Source organism: Phyllostomus discolor, chromosome 3 (assembly GCF_004126475.2).
Source record: "Phyllostomus discolor isolate MPI-MPIP mPhyDis1 chromosome 3, mPhyDis1.pri.v3, whole genome shotgun sequence".
Lineage (NCBI taxonomy): Eukaryota > Metazoa > Chordata > Mammalia > Chiroptera > Phyllostomidae > Phyllostomus > Phyllostomus discolor.
In genome coordinates this window covers 111,623,719-111,646,945 of record NC_040905.2, presented here as the reverse complement: position 1 = coordinate 111,646,945, position 23,227 = coordinate 111,623,719, and the positions used below count along the sequence as shown (strand labels likewise).

The window sequence follows — 23,227 nt, the reverse complement described above, 5'->3', positions numbered from 1 at the left end:
GATTGGCAAGAAACATTTAAAGTCATGAAAAGCAGGGACCTACAGCAAAGATTGCTCTACCCAGCAAAGCTATTGTTTAGAATCAAAGGGCAGATAAAGAGGTTCCCACACAAGAAAAAACTAAAGTTCATCATCACCAAACCATTTTTATACGAAATGTTTTTTTTTAAAGATTTTATTTTTAGAGAGAGGAAAAGGTAGGGAGAGAAGGAGAAAAACATCAGTGTGTGGTTGCCTCTTGAGCACCCCCTACTGAGGACCTGGCCTGCAACCCAGGCATGTGCCCTGACTGGGAATCACTCTAGCAACTGTTTGGTTCACAGGTCGGTAATCAATCCCCTAAGCCACACCAGCCATGGCTATATGAAATGTTAAAGAGAATTACTTAAGAAAAAGAAGATGATCAAAACTATGAACAATAAAATGACAAAATACATACCTATCAACAATTTAATCTAAAAAACAAACTAAGCACACAAGAAAAACAGAGACAGAATCATGGATATGGAGAGTGTTTTGATGGCTGCCAGATGGGAAGGGGGTGTAGGGGAATGGGTGAAGAGGTGAGGGGATTAAGAAGTACAAATAGGTGGTTACAGGACAGCCATGGGGATGTGAAGTACAGTATAGGAAATGGAGTAGTCAAGAATTTATACGCATGACATGTGGACATGAACAATGGTTTGGGGATTGCCTGGGGGATTGGGGAGTGCTGAGTAGAGGGGGGCAGAGGGAGAAAAATCGTGACAACTGTAATAGCACAATCAATAAAATACAATAATAATAAAAAAGACATTTTTTTTTCTGCTTTCCGCTCCCTCTTCTTCTGGAGCACCATATGTACATGCTGGTATGCTTGACAGTGTTGCACAGGTTTCTGTTTATGTTTCTTCACTTCAATCTTCTTTCAGATTCTCAAACTGGATAATCTCAATTGATCTGTCAGGTTTTCTGACTCTTTCTTCTGCATGCTCAAATGTGGTCTTTAGCACCTCTAGTGAAATTTTCATTTCAGTTTTTATGTAAACTTTTCAACTCCAGAATTTCTATTTGGTTTGTTTTATTTCTATTACTTTCTCGATGTTCTCTATTTAGATGTGGTTTCCTTTAACTCTTGGAACATGTTTGTAAAAGCTTGTTTAAAGTCTTTGTCTATGATGGGGTGGTGAACACAATACAATATACAGATGATGTATTATAAAATTGTACACCTGAAACCTACTTAACCTTATTAACCAATGTCACCCCAATACATTTAATAAGTAAATTTTAAAAATTGAAAAATCTTCAAATTTAAAAATTGAAAATAAGCCCACTGCCTAGGCTTCCTCAGGGATGGCTTCTACTATTACTGCCTTTTCTTATAATCTATGAGCCACATTTTCTTGTTTTCTATCATTTTTTTGTGTGTGTGTGTAGAAAACTGGACATTTTAATGCAACAACTCTGGAGATCCAATTCTCCTCCCTCTCCATGGGTTATTGTCTGTATTCTTTCTGGTCTGTGGCCACTGAAGTCTCTACTCAGTTAGCTTAGTGGTCGGACAGAGATTTCTTTAATCACTGGAACCCATTTCCCAGTTTTTGCCAAATAACTTTGTATGCTTGTTGGGCACATCTTCAACACTCAGCCAGCCAAACGACAACTCTGTCCTAACCTTTGCTTCCTGCTTGCTCAAAGCCTCAAGACCATCAGAGGTATTCTCAGGTCTTTCCTGATCATACACATAGCCTTGAGCATGTACGTGGCCTCTTAGACTCCCAGGAATGAGTCAGAGCTTTTCAAAGCTCCCATGGACATTTCCTTCCCCAGTTTTTCCTTTTAACCTTTGTGATTAATCTTTATACTCCAACTGTTATCCAACACCTCAGATAGCTACAAAGTTAAAATGTTTCCCTGTGATTATTTTCGACACATGTCCTCTAAGGAGAAAGCTTTTGATGTTGAGCACACAAGCTCTGAGTCAAGTCAAATACAACCTTATAAGTGTGTCTTCCAGGGAACCATCAGATAGGTCTAGTAATGTGAATTCTTTGAGGCTGAAACTTTGAAAGCTCTGCTCTCCCCTCTCCAGTGACTGTCTCAGCTACCCTAGCATTTAAGGGCTCAAGAGGTGCGGCTGCTTGTGGAACCTGGGAGTATAGGCCCTCCCAGGGATGGGGTAGGGAGAGGTGACTGCAAGAAGAAGCCAGCAAAATCATAGGCTTCTAGTAAACAGCAGAGCTGTGACTTGAACAAATAAATGGCAAGTACGTACCTCTCTGTCTTTCATCTTTGTACCATATATGCCCAAAGAGGGCAAGAGAATTCAACACACAATGGACAGTTGAGCTGCTGCTACGTCATACCTGTAAGCCCTAAGAAATTGCTTAGCCAGAGTGACCCTTAATGAGGAAGGCAGAAACAGCAATTTTCCTTTCTTTAAAAGATAATATTTACTGATTAGATTGCAGAGCGAGAGAGAGACATCCATTTTTGCTCTACATATTCATGCATTCATTGGTCGATTCTGGTATGTGCCCTGACCAGGGATCAAATCTGCAACCTGGGTGTATCGCCATGATGCTCTAACCAACTGAGCTACCTGGCTAGGGCCAGAAACAGCAATTTTCATGAAGTGCATACTATGTGCCACTTTGTCTCTGCTTCACCTACATCTTGTCACTGACTCCTGAAAGCAGCTCTATGAAATCAGTCCTATTTTTTTCCTCCCCAGGCTCAGAGAGACTGAGTCAAGTATGGAAACGAGTACGGTCACCAAAGGCAGAGACAGATCCCTCCTGTGGGAAGGGACAGACACAAACCCTGCAACTGGCACCTCCAACCTGAGGAATGTCTCAGCCCGAAAAGCTTTACAGATCATTTTGGGGAAAGCCACCACCATTCTCTTCTTTCAACAGTGCCTAGCCCATCATAAGTGCATAGTAAAGCCTCACAAATCACAAGAAGCACAATCTTTCTAATGATGTAACCACCAGTTTCACAGATGATCTTACCTGGGGTCCTGAATAGGGAAACCTCTCAGTTTGGGAGGTAGATCCTGGCGAATAGGCTGTCCCGGAAGTCCCTGTGCTGGGAGGCCACTGGTTTTCACTGTTGCTGTGGCGATTCTTGGTCTTCATATAAGTTTTCGTATGTTTGCGAACTGAGCTTTTATGTGCATTATCTGAATCCTACGGCAAGAGGTGTGTGTTTAAAGTTAACACTGAAAGACTAATCACCAGGGAAATACAAACTAAAACCACCATGAGGTATCTGACACCTGTCAGAATGACTGTCATCAATAAACTAACAAATAGCAAATGTGGGTGAAGAGGTGGAGGAAAGGGAACCCTTGTGCCCTGTTAGGGAGGGGGACTGTAAATTGGTGTAGCCACCATGGAAAACAGTATGGAGATTCCTAAAAAAATGAAAAACTGTGCTGCCATACGATCTAACAATTACACATTCTGAGTATTTATCGGAAGAAAACAAAAAGTAATCTGAAAAGATAGACGCACCCCATTGTCACTGCAGCATCACTAGTAAATAGCCGATATATGGAAGCAACCTAGGTGTTCAGCAGATAAATGGATAAACAGGACATGGTACATATATATAATGAAGTAGTATTCTTATTCAGCAATAAAAAAGACTGAAATCTCGCTATATGCAACAACATGGATGGACCTAGAGGGTATGACTTTAAGTGAAATAAATCAGAGAAAGGCATACCATATGATTTCACTTACGTATGAATTCCAAAAAAACAAAACAAAAAGAAACCCACAGATACAGAGAACAAGCTGATGACTACCAAAGGGGATGTGGCTGGGGGGATGGGAATAATAACATGTAGAGGAAGAGTCCATGAGCTTTGGGGTCAGCCAAAACTGGTTTTACATCCCAGCTCTGTTACTAATCAGTTGTGAAACCTTGGACAAATCCCTTACAAAAAAATAAAACCCCAAACCAAACATCCACAAGACAACTGCTCAAAAAATAAAGTAACACAGCCCTGGCCAGTATGGCTCGGTTGGAGCATCATCCTGAGCACCAAAAGGTTGCAGGTTCAATCCCTGGTCAGGGCACATGTCTGGGTTGCAGATTTGATCACTGGTCAGGGGCATAAATGGGAGGCAACCAATCAATGTTTCTCCTTCTCTCTCTCTCCCCCTTCCTCTCCAAAACAAGAAATTAAAAAAGTACTTGTGTGAGGATAAAAATAAAACAAACGCTGACGGTCTCACAGCTGACATGGCTACATTCAAACTGCTCTCTGCCCTCCATCTGGGCTACTCAGCTTCTACGCAATCTGTGCCACTGTCCTCACAGAGTGGGTAAGGTCTGAAACTGCCCCCAACTGCCACACAGAGGCTACCACTGAGGTTGCCTGAACCCAGGTGGTTCTCCAGAGGGGGGCCCTGGGCCCTGCATGTCCTAGCCAGCACAGTCATGCATGTCCTTGTTATGAGACTTGCCCATCTCAAATGAACTGTTAACATCCCCCATGACACCAAGAAAGGGGGATGAGAGATAAGAAATAAGGAGAAGCTTTACCTCATTGCTCTCCAAAGAGGCCTCGCTGCTGATTCCTGGGGCTCTTGCCAGGCCCTCACTGCTGCTGCTGCTCTGCACAGCCCCGAGGTGGGCACAGAAGGCCTGCTCTTCTGACAATGGTGAAGACAAGGACAGCTGACTACAGGTCTCACTCAGACTCACAGTGCCTCCCCAGAGCCTGAGCTGTTTCGTCAACTCCTTAGATGGTTTACTGTGTTCTGTTTCATGCTGACTGCCTGGCCTGCGTCCTCCCCTCTACACACATGGGCAGGGGATTTTTGTCTGTTCTGTTCATTGGTAAATCCAAGCATTTAGAACAATGCTTAGCACACAGGGCACTCAGTGAACAGCTGCTGAATGAATGATACATGCGCTCTAACAAAGACATTTCCCTGAGGGCTCACCAATCAAGAAGGTAAACCTCCCCCAGATCCTGCATGGAGACACTGGCTAGAAGCTTCTTCCCTCCTGTGCCACGCCAGATTCTTTGACTCTCCTCAAAAGAGCCAGTGCCTTCTACGTCTTTCACTCTCTTATTCTCTACTGCATAGATGCATCACAGCACCCAAGCTCTAGCAGGACAGGCGGGGGCAGGCACATAGGAATCCTAAACCTGACAAAGCCTCCAGCCCGGCAGAGTAGGGTGGAGTGGGGTGGGAATGGCGCACATACCCCGGCTGCTGCTGCTGCTGCTTTCCACATCCCGATCATTGATGGGGGAGGTGACATCCCTGTAGCAGAGACCCTCTCCTACCAGGAGGTTCTCATCACTGCTGTTGAAGGTGACATAGCCTTGTGGAGGCACCTGCTCTGTGAACAGAATGGGGCACATAAACCCACAAGAATACAAAGGGAAGACAAGCCCTGATCAGTACAGCTCAGCTGGTTGGGCGTCATCCCACAATGCGAAAGGTCATTGGTTCGACCCCTGGCAGGGGCACATGCCTGGGTTGTGAGCACATCCCTGGTCAGGGGTGTGGGAGAGGCAACCTATTGATGTTCTTCTCTCACATCAATGTTTCTTCCCCTCTTTCTCCCTCTCTTTCCCTCTCTCTGAGAATAAATAAATAAAATATTTATTTTAAAAAGGGAAGAAAAATTCTTCCTTTCAAATGTGATCACCCCCTCAGAGCAACCTTGGTGTGAAGAAAGACCCAAAATTTAGGCAGGCCAGAAGGAAGTCTGTATCTTCCTGGCCATTATCTCATCCACGCACCACAGTAACCTGGACATACTGTTATATGTAGTTTGTAGATGAGGAGACAGGCTCTGAGGGGTGAAGAGACCAATCTTGTGTCCCACAGCAAGTGCACGGTGCAGTCAAAGCACTGGTCAAGCCTGGTGCCCTCTCCCACACCACACTCTCTTTTCCAAATGCAAAGAGTAGCCCTGACTGGTGTGGCTCAGTAGATTGAGTGCTGGCCTGTGAACCAAAGGGTTGCTGGTTCAATTCCCAGTCAGGGCACATGCCCAGGTTGTGGGCTGGGTCCCCAGCAGGGGGCGCATGAGAGGCAACCACACACTGATGTTTCTCTTTCTCCCTCCTTTCCCCTCTAAAAATAAATAAATAAAAATCTTAAAAAAAAAAGTAGAAAATGGAAAGCTGTGTTTTCGATCTCCTGAGCTCAAGAAAAACTATACTACTAGGTGTCCCTTTAGCTGGAAGTATCTAATCTCACACACCAGACTTTACGGTCCCTGTGACTTTTCACCACAGGCATTTAAAGGTTTCCTCTTCAGGTCAGTCAACTCCATGTGAAAGGAGATCTGGCTGAGCAGGAAGGTTGGAGGCCCTGGGCTAAAAATTAACTATAATAATACCGAATTACACAACCTTTGAAAGTATCTGCCTGCAAGAAAACAAGGAGAAAATGCAGAACACAAACCAGAGAGAGTTCCATTCCAACTCCCCTGCCCTTTCCCTTACAGAAAGTACATTTATTTGCATAAAACAGACTGGCTGATAGAGTCATGACTAACTTATTTTCTTCTTTATACTTTTCTGTAGTTATCAAGGCTTTTTACAATCTGCATATTTACCATTCAAAGTGTTTTTTGCAACTGTTGGCAAAGAACATGTAGACCTATAGAAAATTTAAATATCACAAGGTATAAGGAGAAAAAGCAAAACTCTCCTGAAATGCCACAACCAAGAGTCAACTATACCATTATTTTGATAAACATTCTTCCAGCCTTCTCTGTGGGTGCATAATGCACTCTGTGGGTGCATTATGTACAAATGAGCTACGGCCATGGATTATTTGGTAACTTGAAAGAATTCCATTTTAAAAAAAGATTTGTTGGATGGCTACATAGATTAACGGCACTCTGTCTCTAGGGTAAGTCCTATGCCCAACCATATCTCAGGGTGGGACAGGTAGCATAGACTCCTCAAAAAAGAACAGTCTACCACTCAAAACTAAGACAACTCAGCCAAACATTCCAGAGCCCGGTGCTTATAAGCACATCAGAACAGGAAGGATATGACCCACACCCTCACCCTGCAGCAGGAGCTTGACAGCTGCTGGGGGAGGGCTGGATTCCCCAATGGCTCAGTCGGCCCACCCCACCAAGGACAACAGAAGGTGGGCCTCACATTCCCAACCTAGGACTCCTTCCAAGGTTCTCAGAAAAAAATCAAGTTACTGACACTTTTGACTGAAATATATGATCTCCTCTAAGGAAAGTTGGTTTCTTCCAAACCCAGGCTTCAGAGGAATGTTTGTTCATGAAAGCGGCCTATCTACCCAGCCTGCTAGACCAGCACCTTGGCCTGGCCACTGATGGGTGACAGACATTAAAGGATGATGTAACTTGTGTGCAAGTCTTATCACTTGGTGAGGTCAGAGCAAGAGCGTGAGCATAAAACCCAACTTGCGCCCTGCCCAGGTGGCTCAGTTGGCTGGAGCATCATCCCATATACTAAAAGGTAGCGGATTCAATTCCCAGTCAGGGCACATACCTAAGTTGCGTGTTCAATCCCTGGTTGGGGCGAGTACAGGAGGCAAACAATCAATGTTTCTCTCTCACATCGATATTTCTCTCCTCGCCCCCCTTCCTCTCTCTCTAAAGTCAATAAACATAGCTTCTGGTGAAGATAAATAAAAAAAGAACAACTTGCCCCAAGGACTACTGGAGTGCCTCCCTTACTCCCCAAGAACACTATATTCAACATTCAGGAGCTGACAATTTGAGAATAAACTCAGGAGATCTGGAAACTTGGGGCCTAAGATCCTAGCCCACCAAGAGCACCATGTGACAATTCTCAGAAGGATCTCAGCATCAAACCCATCACCTGGAGGAAAAGGCAAGAGCGCAGTCATTCCTTGGCCTGGCCCAGAGGCATATCTGTCTCAAGCCAAAAAATGTGTTAAGTATCATGTTTAGGTGCTATGGCCAGAGACAGGAAGTAGGGCTCAAAGGTCACACTGTTCCTGCACTAGCTAACTCATTGTGTGATGAATGAAATCTGAGCCTCGCTACATTTTTGCTGCTCTTATTTATAATTTTAATCAATGAAAAAACAAATCAAAGGATGAACGCAAATCTAAGATCCAGCCACGCCCATTGTATTTCCATCACTGTCATTACTTTTGAGTCTTTTGAGCTGCTGCTCCTACCCAGCGGCCCACATTTTAGGAGCCTGAGAGTTGTTCTTCTCATCCAGTTAGAATCCTTGAAAGCACTAACAAAAAGCCATCAGGAAATGTGGAATGCTCACCGTAGCAAGAAGGCTGGGTCTTGCCCCCGAGGCCAATAGCTGTGATCCTGGCCAAGGCCCGAGGCCCCTCATGGATGCTGAGGCCCTTCTTCCGACAGTGCCTCTGTCTCTGAGGAACAGGGCAGGATTCATCTGAAGAGCTCAGGTCTTCATATTTTTCTGTGGGTCAAACACAAAAATGTAGACAATCTGTCCAGTGATAAACCAGTTTACTAATCCTCATAGTAAACTGGAAGAAAAATAATTCATAATTGGTTTTCTTAAATTAAGAACAAAAATGTTTCCTAAAACTTCACTTGTAAGAAATGCCATAATAGGATTTCCAGTCAAATGGTAGAGTAGAATATTGAATGTCAACTATAATTGAGAAAAAATTTTTTAAAAATTTTTAAATAGAACTTTTTAAAAAAATGCCATAATGGGCTAGTCCACTGCTCAGACAGGCTATGGTACAGGAGGCAAACACAAGGCCCGTGGGCCAAATCCAGCCCTCCACCTTGTTTTATTTGGCCTGGCACCTTGTTTCTACCTGGCAGCAGCACGGAGCTCCTTGACCCTGGTTAAGGAGTAGTTACATTTACACAGTCTTAAAATTACATTCGGCCTTTTGAAGGCAATTGTGAGGCTAATGTGGGCCCCACTGAAAATGAGTTTGACATCCCAGTGCTATGGGAACATTTGGGGGAACAGCAAGCTTCCTAGGTATGAACTGAACTGAAAAATTCTGTCATAATGGGAGAGTCTAAATTCTTACTTCAATTTTTAAGTGTTTATTTATTTTTAGAGAGGAGAAGGGAGGGAGAAAGGGAAAGAGAAACATCAATGTGTGGTTGCCTCTAACATGGCCCCCACTGAGGACCTGGCCCACAACCCAGGCATGTGCTCTGAGTGGGAATTGAACCAGCCACTCTTTGGTTTGCAGCCCGTGTTCAATCCACTGAGCCACAACAGCCAGGGCTAAATTCTTATTTCTTATCCTTCTAATTTTCTGGGTTTGAAGAATTTTTTTTATAACAAGTATGTATTATGTTTACAATTGGAAATAAATTTTGTTCTAACTTGAAGAGACAAAATCCATTCATAAACGTATGGCAGCATCACTCGTGACTTCTTAGCAAGTTTATACTCTCAACCTGAACAATTTCCTGGGAAACCAGTGCCACACGAGGCCTCTGTGCAATGTTTAGGAAGCACTTCAAATCACCACCCATCTGAGCTTAAATGCTCAGCATACCCCACAACCATCATTGTTTTATTGCTTTTCACAGTTTCCTGTATTTTGTCATACCCTGAAGGTAAAATTCACGAATATCTTTGTATCAGGCTGTCTCATCTGACACAATCTCATTTTGGAGTTGGTAAACTGGGGCAGAGACATGGAAAAGTCCCTCCCTACCACTGCACACCAAAGGAGCTAATATTTACTACAAAACAGTCCTGAGGCCAGAAAGGGAGCTGGACAAAACCAGACCCTGGAAAGGGAGCGGGCTCACTCAGATGTGAACTGAGAGCTCATGCCCGGCAAGTCAGGCAGTTACTGACCCAGGTTCCAAATGCAGGCCAGTGACTCAAGTGGACCACTCCCTCCTTTCCCTATTCAACTCACTCCCATCTGCTCCAGGACCTATGTCCTCAGGGGGGAGACCAGGGTCCTGTCCAAGCAGAAGATGTAGTCTTAAAAAATAAAGGTATAAGGGAGAGGGAACCAAGGAAAAGGCAGCACTCCATGAATCCCAACTTTCTAACATGTTCCACAAATCAGCAGGAACATAGAGTCTCACAAATCCCACACCTTCAACATGACCTAGAACACTGAGAGCCCACAAACTTCAAAGATCCTGCCCCTGTGAGGAGCAGACAAATGTCCCTCTCCAGCAAAGAAATATCCAACTCGCTCACCTCTGTTCTGTGGGGAACAAAGCAGGTCTAGGAAAAACCACTCAGAGAACAGACAAAGGGAAAGAAGTGCCAATGTCATTCCCAGAAAGATGAAGTCTGCTCTATGGGAGAAAATACTGGAAAAAAAAAATCCTGGTGGAGCAGAGCACTATCACAAGGAAGTGACTCAGGAATGCACATGGGACCAAGGGAACAGTCAGAGGAGCAGCAGTCCTTCAGGGGAGAGACACCTTCTGGAAACGGGCAGTAAAGGGAAAAAGCAAACGGGAAGTTCAGGATCTAGCAAGACACAATTTTATCAGAGGACACATAATGCTTGGCCTAACTACATCCCACTCCAAAAGAAGAAAGGCCACCTAGTAAAGAGGCTGTCCTTGGACACTGGGGAGGAGGGAACTCCTGGATCAGGATTCACACAGTAGCCAGACCACCAAGCCCTGCCTGTGAAATGCAGGAGCACCAGTGACCTCCACCTATGCACAAACACTACCAGGGGCACACAAAAATGGGAATCAAATGCTCAGCAAGTGAAAACATTCCCTTTTCTCCAAAACTCAACCAATGAGGAAGCAGAAAAAACCGTGACACAATATTGAACTCCAGATCCTTCAACAGCACCTGAGGACAGGAGAAAGCATCCTGAATCAGATATTCAAAACTGAGGACAAAAAGACACAGACACTCACATGGAATGGTGAGAAAACTGACTGAACTTATGAAAAAAAAAAAAAAGGAAAAAAGAATCAAAATTTAAAAGTATAAACTGTATTACCAAGTGCCCAAATAACAGATTTGAAATGGAAACTAAACCTAAAGTGCTGAAGAAAATTACAAAAACTAGGAAAAAAATGAATGAGATAAGAGAAAGAAGTAACCAATGAAACAGAACTTTTAAAAGCAGAAGGAGAAAAAAACTATTTTCAGACCTCTATGTAAATAAGCTTGAAATCCAGGATGAAATGATTTCCTAGGAAAATACTGTTTATTAAAATTGACGCCACTGAAATCAGAAAGCTTAAGCATACCAATTTCTACAGAAGAAACAAAAAAAGCCATCAAGGAACCACCCCACAAAAAGGACCAGGCCCAGATGGTTTAGCAGGAGAATCCTACCAAATCTTCAAAGGCCACAGGGCACCAATGCTGCAAAAATTGTTCTAGAGCACAAAAAAGGAAGGGAAGCTTCCAGATTCTTTTTACAAAGCAAGTATAATATTGATACCTATACCTGACAAAGACAGAACAGAAGAAAATCACAGACCAATATTAATTATGAGTGAATGGCTAAATAAAACACTAAATAAAACATTAGCAAACAGAATCCAATACCACATTAGGAAAATAATACCCCAAGTGGGATTTATGCCAAGAAGGTAAAGTTGGTCATTATTAGAAAATTCATTAATATATCATGTTAATAGATCTAAAGAGAAAATTCACAAACATTCCCATAGATGTTTGTGGGAATGTTGACAAAAGTCAACATTTATTCTTATAGAAAACACTCAAGAATATAGGAAATGATAGATACTTTCTTATTTTTTTCATTGATTTTAGAGAGAGAGGAAGGGAGAGAGAGAAAATCATCAGTTTGCAAATCATTTATGTGTTCATTGGTTGATTCTCATATGTGCCCTAACCCAGTATCAAACCTGTAATCCTGGTATATCGGGATGATGCTCTAACCCACTGAGCTGTCCAGCCAGGGCAACAGATACTTTCTTAACATCATAAAATATATGCACACCGTCTCTTAAGTCAGTATCTTACTTAATATGGCATTTCCACTAAGGTTAGGACCCAGGGAATGTCCACTGTCTCCACTATATTCAACATTGTACTAGAAGTTAGCCAATGAAACTAAAGAAATCAGAGGAAGTAGTAAATCTAACTCTATTTACAAATTATATGGGAGTATACCTGGAAAACCCTAGAGAATCAATAAATAAAACTAACTCAACAATGAAAGAACTGAGTAAGGCAGCAGAATATAAAATTGATATACATGCCCTGACTGGTGTGGCTCTGCTGGCTGGGCATCGTCCTACAAAGCAAAAGGTCGCTGGTTCAGTTCCCAGTCAGGGCACAGGCCTAGGTGGCAGGTTTGGTCCTGATCAGAGTGCATATGAGAGGCAACCAATCGATGTTTCTCTCCTTCTCTTTCTCCCTCCCTTCCCCTCTAAAAAATAAATAAAATATATTTAAAAAAATTGGTATACAGACATCAATAGCTTTCATATTCACAGACAATAAGTGGTTAGAGGATATGATGGTAGTGAAACCCCATTTATAACAGCAACAAAGAAAATCAAACACTTAGAAATATACTTAGGTTATACGCAAAATGAATATTAGAAAAAAAAATTCAAACTCTCCTGTTACATACAAAAATATACTTGAACAAAAGCACAATCCTTTTGTTAGCTGGAATGACTCAACAACATAAAGGGGTAGTTAATTTATAAATTTGCCACACTCTCAATATCAACATGCTGTTTTTAAGGAGCTAGATAAGTTGATGTTCAAGTTCACACACACACACAAAGCTATCACTAGGAAAGCACTGAAAAAGGAAAGCTACAAGAGAGACCAGCCCTACCAGATAGTAAAACATATTACAAAAAGCCTCTATAATTACAGCAGTGTGGCTCTGGTGTGCGAATAGACAGACCAAGAACAGAATAAACAGTCCACAGCACAAATGGAAATTTCGTGTAACAAAGACAGCTTCTCAGATCACTAGGTCAAAGCTAGACTTTTAAATAAATATGCTAGGACAACTGGAGAGCCATTTGAAAAAAAACATACCTTACACCATACATGAAAATAAAGTGTAAATGGGTCAGAGGTCTCAAAGAAAAAAATGAAACCATGTCAGTACTAGAAAAAAGCATGGGTGAATTCTTTATTTTATTAATCCTTACTCGAAGATATATTTTTTTAAATTGATTTTAGAGAGAGAAAGAAAGAAACATCAATCAATTGCCTCTTGTACATTCCCTGACCAGGGTTCGAACCCACAACCTAGGTATGTTCTCTGACAAGGAATTGAACCCACAACCTTTTGGTGTATGGGACAACTCTCCAACCAACAGAGCCACCCAGCCAGGGCAATAGGTAAATTCTTGTACAATTTGGGCACAGGGGAAGATTTTTTGTGACCCAAAATCCAAAGGAAATAAAAAAGAATGATGAATTTACTACATAAAATTAAAACACTCTACATGGCAACAAACACCATAAAAGTCAAGAAACAAAACCCAGAAGCTAACAAAACAAACCCAGAAGCCAGCCCCTCAATGAGGCTGCCTTCCTACCTCTGGGTGGGCACCACATACCCACATCTGGTGTACCTAAATTCAGCCTGGCAGGTGCCACTCTACTGCCTAACTAACTTGTCTGGTCCCACTGGACAAACAGGTCTCAACCTTGACTGCATAATGGATTCACCAGGGGAGATACAGGTCTGGTAAGGCTGCAGGAGCCAAATCTCTCAAAGCAGGTGAGAACAAAGGGTGGGATTCCAGCAGAGTGAAGCCACAGATGGGTACCTGGGCTCCGATACAGGCTCTTGGGCAAAGAAAGGGAGTGAGCATCTATCAACCCCACTATCTTCATGTGTCCATACTGTTTGGCCAGCATTCGGGCTGTGGCTCCACTGTGGTCTCTTGTGTCCACTTTGACTCCCTGTGAAAGTTAGTAAAAGAACAAGAGTTAAGAACCTCCCCTGCAAAGCACCTTCACTTTTGGGGATATGGACCTGGGACAAGAGGTGCAATGGCTTATCACCACCTTGGAAGGTCTACACCCAAGGTCCTCTAAAATCTCACAGCTATGGGAGAAAAGGCAAAGGTGTATGGTCTCTCATTCTCAATGCTAAAACTGGGGGTGTGGGGAGGTGCTTGTTGGCTCATCATACAAGGCAGTAATCCAGCCATCTCATAGCTGAGACAGCTCTCCAAGTTCACTGCATTGGCTTTCAGCTGCTCTGGGCAGGCAGATACTTAAAGGAAAGAGGCGGTCAGGTGCTGCTCCAGGTAAGAAGGATAACTCAGGCTGCTGTGCATTGAGAACCTGCCTGCACCCTTGGCACCTAGGCATGCACCCACCTTGCTTCATTCTCTTCACATAGGAAACTGAGACAACAGATTCGCTAGAGAAGGAGTCCTTAAAAAACATAATCAGGATAAGAGTGCCACCCTTCTGAAACAGAATTTGGTAACTTGTATCCTAAGCCCTAAAAAGTACTTAGAGTCTTCAGCATAGTTAATTCCACTTCTGCAACTCTGTGCTAAGGGAAAAAGCCCAAATACAGAGAGGTTTTACACACAAAGATATTTATTTAGCACAACATATTTGCAATAATGAAGACCTGACAATAACTTAAAATGCTCGGGGTGGAGAGTCTACTATGTTACTGTCAAAAGGCACAAACTTTCGATTATAAGACAAATAAATGCCAGGGATGTAAACTATAGTTAACACTACTGGATGATGTACAAGAGAGCTGTTAAACAGAATATATCCTAAGAATCCCCATCATGAGCTAAAAACATCCATACAGGAGGGCAAAAGTAGGTTTACAGTTGTGAGTATGCAAAAACAGTTTGTCCTTACATTGTTTATTGATTATTGTATTATTTTCCATATGAACAACTAAACCTACTTTTGCCTGGGTGCAAGCCTGGGTGCCAAGGGTGTAGGCGGGTTCTCAATGCACAGTAATGAGTTATCCTCACCTGGAGCAGCACCTGACCGCCTCTTTCCTTTAAGTATCTGCCTGCCCTGTATATATCTATATTATCTATATGGAATGATAGATAGTATCTATATAATCTATATGGAATGACAGATAGTTTAAATTTATTGTTGTAATTATTCACAACACACATAAGTCAAATCGACTTACAATCAAAATTGACATAGTGATACATGTCAATTATCTCAATATAACTGGTGGAACAAAAGATAATTTCTAGTTTCAGTTTGATAGAAGAAATCCAAAGGTTTCACCCACAACAAACAATACCATCTTCACTGTAGGGTTTTAACTAATAGCTGTCTTTAAGCCTAAGAGACTTCATTTCAGCCTGTACTAAAGCAACACTATTCCTTAGCAAGAAATGAAGAGAACCAAGAACAAGAAGGTCCATGAGGTGAGGAAAGAAAGTATTAAATTTCTATTTACCCTTCAAATGTTCTTCAATTTTTCTTCCTATTTTATAATGTATATAATATATTACTAGAAAATTGTATGGTTCATTGGGATCAGAAAGTTTAGAGACCAGGACAAGTATGACAGTGGGTGCATTCATCAGGTTGAGGGCCACTGGCTGCCTGCTGAGAGAGGCCCAAACACACCTTGATCACTCTGCCCAGAGTGAGCTGTTGGAGCCTGGCCCCACTGGGAGGAAGGGACATGGAATACAAAAGGAGCAGCCAGAGCCCTTTCCTTCCCTGGTGAAGAGCACCGGGTGCCTCGCTTCATCCACTTGTCCATCTTCAAGAAGCAAGCCTGGCTACTGAGGGGCAGGTCAAGAGACCTGGTGGGTCCATCCCTATGGCTGACCCTGACCTAGCAGGAGGAGATCTGTAAGGAATAAGGAGTGGCCACGCAGGGCAAGTTGGACAACCTCCCCAGCAGTGGAACAACCTGGCTCATCAGCCACAAGCTCTGGGCTGTGCGCACCAGCCCCCTCGGCCAAAAAGCAATCGCTGGGAATTGACCAACACCTTCACTTACTGATTAGGGGGCTGGAAGAAAAACTGTTGATTTCCTGAGTTTGATAAATGTATGTGATTGTGAAAAAGAAAATTCTTATTTTTAAGAAATACATATGAAAGTATTTAGAGGGAAAAGGCATATGTCAGCACTTATTTTCAAATTATTTTTAAAAGACTATGCATATAAATATACAGAGATAGAAAATGTTAACACTGGGGACCTAACAAAGGTATGCAAAATCTTTGCACTACTTTGTGATGCTTCTTTAAGTCTGAAATTATAAGTTTAAATTTTTTAAAATTTTCCAAAAGAAATCCAATACAATCTGTTTTCCTTCAATAGAAGTTGCCCACACACAATCTCAGGCCCAGCTGAAGAGTAAAGGAACCCAGAGCACCATGTGAGGATGTAATCTGCATGGCAGATAAAAGATATCAAGTCTCTGATTCACCAATATGTTTTCCATTTAAAGCACTACATAAGTGACTGTCTCTTAAAATTTCCAGTTCCACCTTATTTAAAATCAGGCAAATAAATAAATAAATCAGACTCTAGACCTGACAGGTATAGCTCAGTGGGCCTCATTCTGCAAGCTGAAAGGTCGCTGGTTTGATTCCCTGTCAGGGCACATGCCTGGGTTACACGCCAGGTCCCCGGTTGGGGGCGTGCAAGAGGCAACCGATTGATGTTTCACACATCAATGTTTCTCTCCCTCTCTTCCTCTCTCTCTAAAGATAAATAAATACAATGTTTTTTAAAAATCTGACTCTAAACTCAGAAGTAGAGGTTATGCTTCTTGCAGTTCTGAGTTCCTACTCCTCTATTCTTTTTTGTTTGTTTTAGTTTTTTGTTTGTATTTATTACTTTTTCTGCCCATCTATTTTCGGCCCTAGGCTATGTCTTAAGGATCCTAGTCCATGTGAGTAGACTTACCTTCAAAGAATAATTATTTGTAGAAAAGAGAGCCCAAATGGCCAATAATATATGAAAAGATGCTCAACCTCATCAGAAATCTAGAACAGTAAAAACCAATAGGAGACAGCTCATCTGATACCATATAGCAAGTGTTACTAAGGGTGTGGGAGACTAGAGCTATATAATACTATCAGAAGAGTGTAAACTGGGACAACTATGGAGGAAAACGAATTAACACTCTCTAGTGAAGATGTTACCCACGCTACCCACTGAAGTTCTACTCTGAAGAATATACCCTGACCTCCTACAGGAATCCCTTCACACGTGCTTAAGACTCGTAGAAAGTGTGAGTTGCAGCACTGTTAGAAATAGCAAAGTGAGTACAACTTAAATGTCCACTAAAAAAGGGTAAATATAATATATTCATATATTCAGTAAGTACAGAGCTGTTAAAGTGAGTGAACGACATCTACATGTACCAACACTGTCGAATGACACATGCAGTTTGGTACATTATTTATACAAACCTTTAAAATATATAAAACAAGTCTATGTATTGCTTAAGGACACACAGTATGTGATGAAAGCACCAAAATCAGAGATAGGAGAGGTACAGCCCAGCATCTGGATAGTGGTGACCTCTGGATCATATGGGTTAGTTGTATTAGCTTCTGTGTTTTTTAATACATTTAGAGTACTTCATAATGTAAGATTCATAATTCTTGCTTCTGTGGAGAGTGTCAGTTGGTACAAGTTGCTCTTCCAATGGCAATTTGGCAACATCCATATTAAGACTGTACTTTCACTTCACCCTTCTACCTTTAGTACTGAACTGTACAGAAGGGGTTGTAAAAGTGTGCAGGGATATACGTGCACACACACTCTCCATGGCACTGTGCATAACAGTGAATGATTGGCAACAATCTAATTCTGTCTGTAGACCACTTTATAGAAACTCTAATTCAATCCTGTGAGGGAGTACTATGCGTCTCACACACACAAGAAACAAGAGCTTTATATGCTGATATAAAATAATCTCCAGGATAGACAGTTTAAAAAAAAACCAAGTTGGGTAGCAGCCCTAGGAGAGTGACCAAGAGACTGAGGCAAAGGCCAGAGGCAGACTCACTATATACCGTATTTTTCAGACTACAAGATCCACCCCCCAAATTTGGGAGGAAATGGGGGGTGGGTCTTATAGTCCGAATGTAGCTTACCTGGCTCACTGTGGGGAGGGAGGCCTATGTTATTTATGTTATTAGGTATTTTACCACATTTTTTGCTTCAAATGTTTTTTTCCTATTTCCCTCCTCTAAAACCTAGGTGCATCTTATGGTCCGGTGCATCTTATAGTCCTAAAAATACAGTACCTTCTTTCTCATCTGTATTTTGACCATGTAAATGTACTGTCCCCAAATTCTTTTTTAAAAAGAGATACAATGTTAACATTTTATTATTCTAAAGTTCTCACCAATAAATGAGGAAAAAAAAAACTATATAATAGAAAATCGAGCCAAAACATAAAGAGACAATTGATCAAAGAATTACAAATGGACAATATATTCTAAAATGTTCAACCTCATTAGTAAGTACAAACCAAAACTAGATGCCACTTTTCTCCCACCAGATCAGAAGAAACTTAAGACGGGTAACCTTCCATCTCAAAGGCTGGTAAGGACATGAGAAAGTGGGCACCTGTGTACATTACTGGTGGGAAGGACAACAGAACAACTTTTTATTGGGAGTTTGTTAGGACTTTAAATATAAACTAAATATTTTCCCTACTGGTTTTTTTAAAACAACTTAATTAAAATATAATCACATACTATGCAATTTACCCACTTACAGTGTATAATTCGACAATAAGCAACCATCGCCACAACCAATTTCAGGACACCTTCATCACCCTAAACAGAAATCCTGTACCCCTTAACCATCGCCCTCTCTCCCATCTTCCCATCTCCTCCAGACTGAGGCAACCACTAATCTATTTCTGTATCTGAGGATTTGCTTATCCTGGACATTTCATATAAAACGAATCATACAATATGTGGTCCTTTGCATCTGACTTTTACTTAGCATAACATTTTCAAGGTTATCCCTGCAGTATCCTTTTTATGCCCGATTAATATAACACATTTATCCATTTTTTGGTTGGTGGACATTTGGGTTGTTTCCACATTTTGGGCATTATCAATAACATTGCTATGGACATTGGCATTCAAGTTTTACATAGACATGTTTTCAATTCTCTTGGGAGTGGAATTGTTGGGTCACATAGTAACTATGTTTACATGTTTGAGTAACAGCTAGACTGTTTTCAAAAGAGGCTGCATCATTTACATTCCCATCAACAGTGTATGAGTTTTCCAATTTCTCTACATCCTCACCAACCCTTGCTCTTGTTCATCTCTTTATTAGACATCCTAGTAGTTTTGATTTGCATTTTCCTGATGACTAACGATGTCAGGCATGTTTTCACGTGCTTATTGGCCATCTGCATGTTTTCTTTGGGAAAATGTCTATCCGGATCCTTTGCCCATCTTTTAATTATCTTTTTATTAGGACCTATTAAATTTAAAACATGATCACCAGCAATCCCTCTTACTTTTTAAATCTGTAGAGCAAATACACAGAACCACCCCACTTTGTCCAAGACAAAAAGCACCCCATTTACAGGTGTCTACAGATACATGTTTCTAAGCAGAAGAAAAGTCCTGGAGTGTCTCTTTCTAAAACCAAGTAGGCATCTTGTGGAGGAGCAGGGAGTGGTTGAAAAGGGATGAAGATCTTTGCCTTCTTCCTCTACATAATTTTTTAAAGTAATAAGATGTTTTAAAAATATACTTTCCATACTTTTTTTCCCCATACTTTTTAAATAAGTCTTTTCAAAATACTCACTACCACACCTCTCATGCCTAAGTGCCACTTAACACTTGGCATCAATAGATAGATACTCAATGAAAATGTGTTGAATAACTAGATGAAGAGCAGTTATTTCTGCGTAGCAGAAAGTTGTTATAGTTTATACTTCAGTGACATGATTTGTCACTTGCTGTGACTAAATTATACGCTAATAAAAAGGGCCACTTACATGATTCAGAAAATACTGCACAATTATTTCATGGCCAGCTGCAGCTGCTTCCATCAAAGGAGTGAATCCATATATTGGTTCCCTGCAAGACAGAGTCCAATGATTAGCAGAGAAAAACCCTGCCAGGGAGATGCTTCCCTGATGCAGACAAAACCAAGCTGATGTAAAGTCACCCATCATGCCTAAGTGCAGAGGTCTCCTTCTTGCAAGAGTTAATGGGGAGAGATAAGTTCTTACCAACACGTCAGCCTTATGAACCCTTCTAGTGTCTACTGCAGCTCTAGTCTTTTGTCCTAAAGACACTGTCTCTCTATCTTCACTGCTTCTAAGATGTTTGAACACAACACAACACAACACAACACAACACAACACAACACATAACATCAATCAGGGCTGTGGACAGTGCCAGTTGGATGCTGTGTTGAGAGTATCATCATCATCATCTCTCCCTCTCTCCCTCTCTCTCTCTCTCTCTTTATTTTTAGAGAGGGACATGAGGGAGAGAGACAAACATCAACGTGTGGTTGCTGGGGGTCATGGCCTGCAACCCAGGCATGTGCCCTGACTGGGGATCAAACCTGCGACACTTTGGTTCACAGCCCGCGCTCAATCCACTGAGCTACGCCAGCCAGGATCATCACATTCTTTAGACGCTACCCCTTCCAGCTTATAAAACTCATGACTGTTTCAAAACACTGCCTCACCAAATAAGGCCAAAAGGAGAAAGGAATTAGCATTTAATGTATGTCATTTAACTACCATTCACTATGTTGGGCCCCTGGCTTATAAAAGAACATGTAATTCTTCTAACAACTCTATGACTTAGGTATTACTATCCTCAGTTTTCAGATAAAGAAAACGAGGCTCAGAGAGCTTGAAGTGCTGCATCCAGTGTCACATGACGGATGTATAAAAAAGCCAGGATTATCCCCAGGCCTCTTGCACATGGGTGGGACTGTCTCTTCTGTCCCTTGTCTGAACCCCTGATACAGATGGGGGCTACCCTGACTCTGGCCTACAGCTGCCTCTGTGGTTGCCCTCCTTAGAGTTAGACATGACCGCACCCACTCCTATGGCCACTTAAGACCTGATAATCACCTCACGTTGGCATTTGCCCCACTGTCCAAAAGGAACTTGACCATCTGCTGATGTCCCGCGCTGGTGCAGTGGAAGAGCGCAGTCCAGCCTTGAATGTCTTTCATTTCTAGCTCAGCACCTTGCTTCGAGAGAACACAGAATGCTCATTACAGCCTTGTCTCCTCTGTGTGGAGCAGGCACCCTCCAGGCCATCATGCTGAAAGAATCAAAGTGATTACACGCACACGCACACCATGGCCTACAGTGGTTCACGTCTCTGCCAGAGCAGCCAGAAGCCCCTCAGATTTCTGGGCCTGAGACCCCTCGTAGCTCACCTGGAGGAGAAAGTAGGCGATGCTTTCGTTGCCACAGCTGGAAGCCAGCATCAGTGGAGTCTGCCCTTCTGGGGTCGGCACATTCACACTCACCCCCGCCTCGAGCAGCAGGTGCACGATGGTATCGTGTCCAATGTAGGAGGCATACATCAGCGGGGTCCAGCCACCACCATTCTTCTTATTCAAATCTAACTCTCTCCTAAACAAACGCAAGATATGCTAGACACACCCAGCCATCTCACACATGGGGTTTACCAGAGCCGGAGTTGAGGCCAGGGATGCTGCTAAACATCCTACAGCGCACAGAACAGCCCCCACCACAAAGAATGCCCTGGCCCAGACTGTCAGTGGTGCCAAGGTCTAAAAATCCTGACCTGGAACTTGACTACCTTCCACCAACAGACCAGTCTGCTAGTCCAGTGCTGGCGGGAGAGGAAAGACAATGGAGTCCCATTGCAACTGATTTCTCATTTGTCACCTCACCCACCCTACAGAAACGTTCTTCAAGCCCTGACTGGGTAGCTAAGATGGTTAGAGCATTGTCCCAATATGCCAAGGCTGTGGGTTCAATCCTGGGTCATGCACATATAAGAATCAACCAATGAATGCATAAATAAATGGAACAAATCTCTCTTTCCCCCCACCCTCTCTAAAATCAATTTTTTTTTTAAAAAATAAGAAAGATACATTCTTAGAAAATCCACAACAAAATAATCCTTTCTACTTTTGATTAAAATTCTGGAAAACATTTCCCACAGGAAAAAAAATGTGGGCTTCCCAACCCAGAGTTTGTGGTTAGCGTATGGAAATAACATCCACTTCCAGAAACATCCTGTGTAATGTGTAGTTCACGCCCCACTGCCTTTCCTCTTCCACAGTCCTTGCCTCCAGTGGAGCTAACAACTGCCAAGCAATCCACACAGTTTGTGCCTCTCGTAGGTCTGTGCATACTAAACCATACAATTCGCCAGCATCTTCTATTGACTCTGGGATGCCCACAGAGCCATTCTGAAATGTTCTGATTCCAGGGATGCAGTAACAACTGCTGGCTGGGAGAGCCGCATGAAGACCAATTCATCCTCACCACATGACCTTCATCTGATGGAGCACTCAATTCCACATGGAGAGGGAAGGACCTGACCCTTGGCAGGACACATCTGAGGCTCTTACATCTCCCATCAGCCCAATCCCCCATTCTGTTGCCTCCAACTCCTCGGGTCCTCAGTCTGTTTTACTGTGAGCAAGCCTTAGGCTCAGCCAGCATCAGAATCCCAATCAAAACACCAACACTTCCCTCTTCCCCTCTGTGGGGCCATTCTGAACTATGCATTTTACCAACAACCTGAGTTTGAAAAGCCCAAGAATACTAAAGGAGCACAGTTATAACTGGGGTCATAGTGACCCTGTTGATGGGGTGTGCTGCCTGAGTACCCAGCTACACACTGCAAGGCCACCTGGTGCAGGAGTACAAAGAGTTATCCCTCACCACAGTGCACTTGCACTCAATTGGCCAGGTTTTTATAAGCAATGGCTCTGACTTGGGAACTGGAAATCTAAGGCTTCAATGAGGCTCAGCTTTGGCACCCCAGGAATTGGAAAAGGCACATGTCAATATGGACATAGATCATTTTTCTGGGTTATTGATGAGAAATGGGAGTGTGAGCACAAAGTGTGGCAGACATAAGGAGGTGGAGGTGAGTAGACAGATTCTTTTCCAAAAATTGCAGTACACATCACATTGTACTACAAACAACAAATAGCCAATGGCGACTGATGCTATATCTGGACTTAATATATGCATAACATTAGTAAAAAGTGGTGTGACAGTTAGTTCAGATGGCAATCCTCCAAAGGGACAGATAAACCTTGTTGCCTCCTCCTCCTCTATGGCAGAAGCTAGAGGGGAGAGAAGGGCACAAGGG

General features: G+C 42.5%; 1 protein-coding gene across 17 annotated transcripts in view; it reads right to left on the bottom strand.

Moving 5' to 3' along the window:
- Window positions 1-23,227, bottom strand: part of ANKS3 (ankyrin repeat and sterile alpha motif domain containing 3) — a 32,368-nt gene that overhangs the window by 6,121 nt on the left and 3,020 nt on the right. For 12 of the 17 annotated variants that reach the window (XM_036020980.1, XM_036020981.1, XM_036020974.1 and 9 more), the window contains 8 exons: window positions 21,306-21,504; window positions 20,992-21,113; window positions 19,894-19,975; window positions 13,711-13,846; window positions 8,261-8,419; window positions 5,212-5,349; window positions 4,540-4,649; window positions 2,997-3,173 (listed from right to left, as the gene is read on the bottom strand). In XM_036020980.1, the coding sequence (XP_035876873.1) occupies window positions 2,997-3,173; window positions 4,540-4,649; window positions 5,212-5,349; window positions 8,261-8,419; window positions 13,711-13,846; window positions 19,894-19,975; window positions 20,992-21,113; window positions 21,306-21,504 (1,123 nt within the window). Of the gene's footprint in view, window positions 1-2,996; window positions 3,174-4,539; window positions 4,650-5,211; window positions 5,350-8,260; window positions 8,420-13,710; window positions 13,847-19,893; window positions 19,976-20,991; window positions 21,114-21,305; window positions 21,505-23,227 lie in introns of those variants that run through there. The other 5 variants (XM_036020988.1, XM_036020978.1, XM_036020979.1 and 2 more) reach the window with 5 other exon arrangements.